Raw genomic sequence first — 9290 nt, forward strand, 5'->3', positions numbered from 1 at the left:
TTGAATATTTATATTTTACATAAAAAAGAATATAGTATAAAGAAATAGTAGTGTGATAATAAACCTCTCCCAAAGGAGAACTACAAATAGTGCGCACTACATCTTTGAAAGTGGGGACAGAGTGTGACAAAGACCCTACCATGCGAGATAACAACGTCTACAGACAAAAGCCACATAAATATTTTCTTTTTCATTTTATTATAAGCAAATAAATAACCCTAAAAATTTAACATATAACAAAAATAGAGAGAGAAAAACACAAGAGTGAGAGAGAGAAATCACTTTACCACTTTTATATGCTGCACGCAATCCATCCACAGCAGAGAACACAAGGAGGAGGACAAGAGAAAGAAAGTAAAGCTTTTCTCTTTTTGTACTGTGCACATCACTACTTCAACAATAACAACATAGTTATGAGTTTTTGAAACCATTTATTTTGTTACATTACATAACAAGAAGAGAGAGAAAAACATCAAAAAAAGACAATAGTGTTGTGTTGTGTTTGAGGAAAAAAGGAAGAAAGAAACATTGTTCAAGTATGAAGAAGAAGAATGAATGAGGTGAAGTGTGTGTCTATGTAATTTTTGTTGTTGTTATTGTTGTTATGAAAATGGGTTTGTTCAATAAAGCTGCATGCATTTGACACCAACTGTGTTTTTTTGTCTGAACTAGGAACAACAAAAACCTTAACTTTAGATCTTGTTTTTTCTTATATTTTCGTAAAGTTATTATTTTTATACAAAAACAAAAAAACCCATTTTCTTTTTGTTCTTGTTGTTGTTGATGATTTATTGTTGTTTGAAAAAAAACTTGTGTTGGTTGTTGTTGTTGATTTAGATGAAGGCTATGCCCTTACCTTTTGAAGAATACATAGGAAAAGGTGTGTTAGATTTAGGTTCAAGTGTTGTTGCTTCTTCAGATTCATATTTGTTTTCACAACAGCAAGAGCAGTTTTTGCAAAGGTGGAGGGAAAATTGTTGCTATGCGGGCATTGAGCCCAATTCTGTTGTTGTTTTTGACCTCAAAAAACCAAATCAACAAACCACCCCTACTTCATCCTCAACACTGTCTTCCTCACACGGTAGCGCCGGAGGCGGCGCTTCTACCGATAGCACCACCGGCGCCGCGGCCAAAGATAAAAACATACCACAAGTTGAAGGTAAAAGATGTGGAATGGAGGATTGGGAGAGTGTGTTATCTGAATCACCAAGTCAAGATCAAGATCATTCAATATTGAAATTGATTATGGAAGATATTGAAGATGCATCTATGGGATTAAGCAAGCTTTTACAAGTTGGAACTAGTAATTCTCATTCTCAACAAGATGTTGAATTCAATGGTTTTAGTTTTATGGATCAACAAAGTTCTGTGCTTGACCCTATTTCTTCAAATGGTAACAACAATAACTTTGTAACTAGCATTGATTCTTCTTCTGTTGTTGCTACTACTGCTACTGATTTCCCTTTTGGTAGCAGAGGGATGAATCAAATTCAAAACCCTAATTTCAGTTCTTCACAAGTTTCAATTTCTCATGGTGGTTTGTTTCATCAGCATCAACAACAATCAATTGGGTCTCTTGATCAGAAGCTACCTCATCAGTTTGTTATGAACCAAAACCAAGCTCAGTTTATGCCTAACCCTAGTTTGGTTTTTCCTTTCACATACTCACAGCAGCAAGAAAACCAAGAGATTCAGCTTCAGCCTCCAGCTAAAAGACTCAATTGTGGAACAAATTATGAAATTCCGAAGATACCCTTCTTGGATTCGGGTCAAGAGATGTTTCTTAGGAGGCAACAACAGCATCAGCAGCAGCAACATCAGCAGCAGCTTCAACTGCTTCCTCACCATCTGCAGCAGAGGCCAATGGCACCTAAGCAGAAAATGGGGAACCCTGGAAGCGGTGGCGGCGAAGATGTGTCGGCTCATCAGTTTCAGCAGGCTATAATTGATCAGCTTTTCAAGGCTGCAGAACTTATAGACGCCGGTAATCCGGAACACGCGCAAGGGATATTGGCGCGGCTCAATCACCAAATTTCTCCTATGGGGAAGCCTTTTCAAAGGGCTGCTTTTTATTTTAAGGAGGCATTGCAATTGCTTCTTCAATCAAATGTTAACAACAGCAACAACAACAGCTTTTCACCAACTAGCCTCTTGCTCAAGATTGGTGCTTATAAATCATTCTCAGAAATCTCACCTGTTCTGCAGTTTGCAAATTTCACTTCCAACCAAGCATTGCTTGAAGCTGTGGAAGGTTTTGATCGAATTCATATAATAGATTTTGATATTGGTTTTGGTGGACAATGGTCTTCATTTATGCAGGAGTTAGCACTCAGGAATGGTGGTGCACCTGCCCTCAAGATCACTGCATTTGTTTCGCCCTCACACCACGACGAAATCGAGCTCAGTTTCACTAACGAGAATCTGATGCAATATGCTGGTGAAATTAACATGTCATTTGAGCTCGAGATTCTGACACTTGAGTCTCTGAATTCTGTTTCATGGCCGCAGCCACTACGCGATTGTGAAGCAGTTGTGGTTAACTTGCCTATTTGCTCTTTCTCAAATTACCCATCGTACCTGCCTTTAGTGCTTCGATTTGTGAAGCAGCTCATGCCTAAAATTGTCGTAACATTGGACAGGAGTTGTGATCGAACGGATGCACCGTTTCCTCAGCATATGGTTTTTGCACTCCAGTCTTATTCTGGTTTGCTTGAATCACTTGATGCTGTTAGTGTCAATGTCCACCCAGATGTACTTCAGATGATCGAGAAATACTATCTTCAACCGGCAATTGAGAAGCTTGTTTTGGGCCGTTTGCGTTCGCAGGATAGAACACTTCCTTGGAAAAACCTACTATTGTCCTCAGGGTTCTCGCCGTTGACGTTTAGTAACTTCACAGAGTCGCAGGCAGAGTGTTTGGTGCAGAGGATTCCTGGTAGGGGATTCCATGTGGAGAAGAAGCAGAATTCGCTTGTCTTGTGTTGGCAAAGGAAGGATCTCATCTCGGTTTCAACTTGGAGATGCTGAGAGAGTGAAGGGAACAATCTTGCAAAGGTGCTTCATAACTTATATTACTGTTTCTATTGATCTTTTTTTTCTTGAATTTGCCTTGACTTATGATTCAATGCTAATTTGTCTATGTTTAGGTTTTGTTATTTCCACTTATGATGGAATTAAACATATTATGTACTGTCTTAATTAGCAACTGAATGGCAATTTATGAGCTCTTTCATGTGTAGTGATTTGTTTTGCTTTGATTATTTGCGTTATATTTATGCATTTTGTCTCATTTCTGTTGCCTAAATTGATGTGGTTTTCCTGATTGAGGCTTTGCTTGATTCCGCACAAAGGTTCTCTCTCAAAAACATGCTGTAGTATTCACTATGGAATGGGGATTCTTAAGTTAGTTTGAATGTTTTTGCAAAAGTTAAGTTTCACATTGAGCTTTTTTACTCCCTTGCAAAATTGAGTTATGCTGTAGCGATGACCACATATTTACGCAGTCACACAACAATTTCTATTCCAACTTTGGAAAACAGATTCAAAACACAATTGTAATGTGGGGACCGTCGGATCAAAAGATTGGTCGGTCCATATCTGCAACAACTTGAATATGTGATTGCAGGGAATCCATTTCCTCTTGCCACTATGAAAAAGTGTATGTTAAGTAAGTTTTATGAATAATTATTCTGTGTGTTGTCTTAATCATTGACAACATAATTATCATATCTTAGTGGTTCTACTCTGCATCTCATTCTATAGCCACTTTTCTTATGATTCTTTCACTCAAGTCAACCCTTCAGCCTCTTAATAACATAGCTTCATCAATCAAATACCAGTAGTTTACCGTTTGCGGCTGATAGAGATGGTTAGACCTTCTGCTCGCACCTCGTCTGACTTGGCAAGTTGGTGGTCCTCCTCAACCTCAACCTTCAGTGAGTGAGCCCCCTCTGATATAATTTGTTTTCATTTTTTTTAAATAGACAATAAACCATTAGTTTGATCATTGATACTGAATCTACACAAATATCATATGGAAATATTTGTCTTTTGTAAATACAAATCTGTATGGATTGAAACTAGCTCTAGCTATATATTAGGTCAGAGATTGGTTCGGACAATACTATGTTAGAATTAGACACGTATTAGAGAATTGGATGCATCTCAAAAGTAGTGCAGGACAAAACAAAAAGGTGGTGATAAAGTGGAATTAGAGACCATATAATAGAGTTGTAGCATGTCTTGTTCCATTTGTACTATATTTGTGGCTACCTCAAAGAAGTTATATGTATGCTCCAATCTAGTAGTATGGACCTAACTGAGATTGTTTGGTTTTCAACCAAACCACCTTAAACCTGATAGAAACTGTTAGGCATGAGACCTTAGATGTTATTCCACGACTCCTTGGAGAGTTATTCAACGTTTGTTTGTTTGGTTTTTAACCAAACCACGGTGTCATCGTGCGTCTGGTGTGGCTGAACGCCTAAATTATTGGTTGCTTCGAGAAATTACGTTGAATAAGCCATGGAGACGCGACCCGTGAATAAAGAAGGAAACATGGAACCAAACATAGGCTTTATCGTATTTTTTTCTCATGCTTTTTTGGATACAAAATCTTTCGGTGTCCCTCTAAAACGGGGCTTGGAGATCTTGACCGTGTTTCGGGCCACCATTGTCTTCTTGCCACTGATGAATCTTGATTTTGTTTTAGGATTCAAATCTAAAATAAAAGTATATAAACCCATAATTCAGTTTGTCAACACTCCCTCTCTTTTTTCTTTCATGAAAGACTCCTGTTTTGTTTGTATGATATATGAAAATTTGAAATTAGTCAAATTATTTTTTGAAGTATATAAATTTTTTAGTAAGTGCCTAGCATTTTGTCAATATATTAGACAGATTTTCATATATTTTATGGATCAATTATTATTTTTATGAGATTAAATAAGAGAGAAATAGATGCCTTAAGTATTAGCAAAAAAAATAAAAATAGACGCCTTAAATACTAATTTAATGCCTGAATCATTTTTTGAATAAATTAATGGAAAAAAAATTAATGTCCATGTAATAATCTTCAATAGCTCAAGTTTTTAAATCAACATTTATTTTTTCAATTTTCCTATTATAATTCATTTGCTTGTATGAATCTTGAAAAAGAAATAATATTTTGCAGGATTGTGACACCTAAATTCTCGACTACCTGTATCCTTTACATATTAACTAATCTTCAATTTTTAATAATTATGTTATAGTCAATCATAATGGGGTTAAGTAAGGTGGTACTAGATTTATTTCACCTTTATTAAATTATTACCATTATCATATTCATAATCTGTATGGCTGAACATTCAAGACATTGTGTATCGTTTTATTTGGGCATGCCAACGCTTGTGAATTATAAATACATTGAACTAGAAGTTGTTTTGCTAAATTATTTTTTAATCAACCTCCCTAATGTAATCACATGGGTCTAGTAATAGTGGACCCCACTTCTAATTTAGTTTAAGCTTTTCTCTATCTTTAACCTTGAAAGCCTTTCATTTAACTATACTTTCATAAAACACAATCATAATATTTAATGATTGAGGCCATGTTGCATGAGAGAGATGTTTGGCTTCTCATTGTAATTATAATTAATTATTCTTGCCTTAATTTTCTTTTAAAATTTAAAAAGAATGATAAACACGTCATTTTCTTGCAAAATATTTTTTTAATACTATCATCATTTTCTATATATATGATCTAACCCAAGATTGTAATTGTAATGGGGCATATACTTGCTTTTAGTTAATCATGTTGCAAATATTTTAATTATGTTGGTTAGGGATGCATGCCAGTGGTCCTTCTTGTGTCTGTCCCATTCATTTTTTTATTTTTTATTTAAAAAAAGAAAAAGAAAAGAAAAAAGAAAAAATAGAAAATGGAGAGGACCACCCTTCAACCTTGGGTAAGTCATCAATATAATAATTAAAAAGGAAGAATGGTGGTGGTGGGGTTCCTCTATCAATTTGTTTTATTTAAGTAAAAGAAACTTGGTGGATAATTAAAAGAGTGGTACATGAATAAAAAGAAACATGGACAATGACATGAAAGGAGAAGGAAAGAGAGTCAAGGAAGAAGAAATGCAACCGAGTGTTCTTGGGAATTTTTTTTAAGGGTTTTAAATAATAATTTTTTATGAAAATTTGTATAATTATTGTATTATAAATTGAAATATTTTATTTTCTTAAAGAATAATTATCTATTTTAGCAAGACCTTTAAAGAAATAACGTAGAGTTATTTAATGCGTTTCTTACAAAAATAGTATGTTGATTTAGAATTAGATTTGATTTGATTGAGTCAAAGGAAATTAGAATTAAATTTAATGATGAAAATATAGAAAATCTTCAATGTCTAAAAGTAGTAGAATTTAATTTCCATACACTCCTGCCTACCTCAAAAATGGATAGGTGGGGTGAAGGTCTTAGCCGGATCATGAAGGAAGTTTGGTGTACCTCAATTGACAACTAATAATTTGTGTGATTTTCGTAGTTACACCAAAAATCAATATAATCACCCTAAAATAAATCAATATAATCCACGATTATGATTAATTGAAGGTATACAAAAAAAAATATTTACAATGACAATGCATATCAATTAGGAAAGATAGGGAGTGGGCGAGGTTAAGAATTATAAATTCTAGTTATCATTCATTATACGATTAATCGATAAAGTCATGACTTTTACATATACTAGCGAAAAGACGAGCACTCATGTACTCGTCTTTCCGTTCTTTTTATTGCGCTAACGTTTAAAAATTATAATTTTTTTTTTATGAAACTTTGATTTTTATTAAAAGTAAAAGTATAAATATTTGTTGCATTTAAATTATAATAAACTCAACTAACCATATTTAATTTATTTATTTCAATGACATCAACGATATAACAAATAAATATAGAAAAGCATAAATATTTGAAAGAATTTTTCTCAGCGGAAAGGAAATGTAAGGAATTTCTTTAAGCCGCTGCCGCAATTGAAATCATCATCTCTTCTTCCATTCACGGTTCAAACTACAGATCTTCACCGGCACCCTCCTTCCTTCCAATCCAACCTATATCCGTCGTGATATAGATTTAATCGTTGGTGGTGCGATGATTGGCTTTGGCCGTCCGCATTACTCGGCCACCGGTTTCTCTCAGTGGTTGTTTTCTCCATCATTGGCGTTCATTGTGGTTTTAGTTGCGTTTTTGTGGTGGTTTGTGATTGTTTTCGGAGGGGTTTTGTGGTGGTGGTGCTGCTAGTTTTTTGTGGTGCTTCTCGGCATAGTTCATGGTGGGTTTTTATCTGGCAGGATGGTTTGTTGTAGTAGATCTAGATCCGGATTCAGATCTCGCAGTGGTAATTTACTTGCGTGGAGGTTCTTAGTTGTGGGGATTTTGTGTTTTGTGCATAGTTGGTTGAATGATTAGGGACGAGTGGTGCTTATGCGTGTGTCATGCTTGTTTTTTTGTTTGTGGTGTTGATGTTGAGGAGCTCGTAGGTTGGTTTTTGGTTATGTTCGTTTGTGGTGCTTTGTGGTGGTTTCCATGGTGGTGCTGATACTAGGTCTTTTGTGGTGGTGCTCGTGGTGGTTTTTGGTTGTGATGCTCATACAAAGGAGCGGTTGCTTCCACCGGTTATGATAGCTATAAGTAAAGCACTACCGAAGAAAAGCAAAGCACAACCGAAGTAATAAAACAGACAAAAAATTACAAGTGGACGCCCATACAAAGGAGCGGTTGCTTCCACGGGTCATGATAACTATAAGTAAAAGTTGTCTGTTTTGACTTTAACCATAAAAAAGATGTCATTTTAACCTTTTCTATGAGGGTGAAAGGTGTCGATACCGTGTTATTGAACATACGTTCGTTCCTTTCCTTCCAAAGAATCCAGACCGAGGTAAACCAAATAATCCTGAAAAACATATGCGTAGATCTATGCAAACCAAGCAATTTAATAAATTGAGTGAGGTGTTGATGAAGATCACCAGGTAAAACCTTAGAAATACCTAGCCAAACCCAAACCTGAGACCAAAGGGATCCGAAGACGTCACATCCCATAAATAAATGTGTTGCTGTTTCTTGACTCCCACATCCAGACACACAAAACACTTGTACTTAGAATATTACTTATACATGCACAAGCCACATCAACATAATGAAAGTTCATTAGATTTTTAATAAATAAAATTTTAAAGGATTCGTAGTCCTAAATATGAAGGTCGTATAGTAGTGGACATAACATGATAAAAACTCCCTCGATGTCATCATCATAGTGATGGTAAATAAAATCCCTATATAAAATGTAAATAGTTGGACCTAGACCAATCACATAGTTTCATAGCAAGAAATCCTAAAAAAAAAAAGTAAAAAACATCCTCTATTTTTCACCTGGTTTTCATGGACCTCCTTGTTCGATCAGGAGGTTCCCAAACTTTCCATGAGGATATAGCTTCCTCTTGTACATGACTTTGAATTTTTGTCTCTGATGCTCGTGTAGTTAGTTCTTCATCAAAGATCCTGCTCTTGTTCGGTTGTAAATCTGTCCAGGGAAGTAATTAATCAGAAACTTATCCCAAAAAACAGTTGACATGATCTCAACTCGTTGTCCTTCCAAGCATTATTCAACCAATGTTCAACCTTTTCATATAATATAAATGTTCCTAGGTGTACCTATCGATCTTTCACACAATTGATATCTCATCTTTTAGCCACTTCTGAGCTCCATCTGGATTATAGTTACCATCAATCCATCACCTTCAGCTCATTAGTTGGAGGATTAGTCTGATACCACCAATATGTCACCCAAAATCACAAAAACATTTTTAAAGACACTTTTATTAAGGGATCTTCTAGGATGAAGTCAGGAAATTGACATTTCGATGCAGCCGTTTAATCCAACCAATTAGATTATTGTTGATGCCATGCCAAATATTATTATAGTGTATGTGGTAAACATTACCATATGTGGATTACAAAATCGCAACTTTTTGTACAGATGAGAGATCAGAAAAGCATATTTTTCTAAAGATAGAAGGACACAAGAGAATATTTTCCTTGATCTGTCCGGTGAGAACGGCCGAGTCGCAACGGTGGCAGAGAATGCTTCGATGAATCGGTAACGACTTCCGGTACGACGGCGATGAGTCTCTGCAGTGGAACGAAGTGTGCCTGCGGGCACGTTAGCACTCCAACACTCAAGTCAGTATTGAAACTGAAAGAGAGTGTTTAAGAAGTGTTGTGGAAAGTGATGTGTACCTTGAGGG

The 9290-nt window shown here is 35.7% G+C and overlaps 1 protein-coding gene across 1 annotated transcript; it reads left to right on the forward strand.

The window, feature by feature from the left end:
* Positions 1-228: 228 nt before the first annotated feature.
* Positions 229-3257, forward strand: LOC120575826 (scarecrow-like protein 6). The gene is made up of 2 exons (XM_039827657.1): positions 229-560; positions 838-3257. Exons 1-2 carry the CDS (start codon positions 552-554, stop codon positions 3025-3027), a joined length of 2199 nt encoding a protein of 732 aa, XP_039683591.1. The 5' UTR covers positions 229-551; the 3' UTR covers positions 3028-3257.
* Positions 3258-9290: the final 6033 nt, after the last annotated feature.

Source organism: Medicago truncatula, chromosome 7 (assembly GCF_003473485.1).
Source record: "Medicago truncatula cultivar Jemalong A17 chromosome 7, MtrunA17r5.0-ANR, whole genome shotgun sequence".
Lineage (NCBI taxonomy): Eukaryota > Viridiplantae > Streptophyta > Magnoliopsida > Fabales > Fabaceae > Medicago > Medicago truncatula.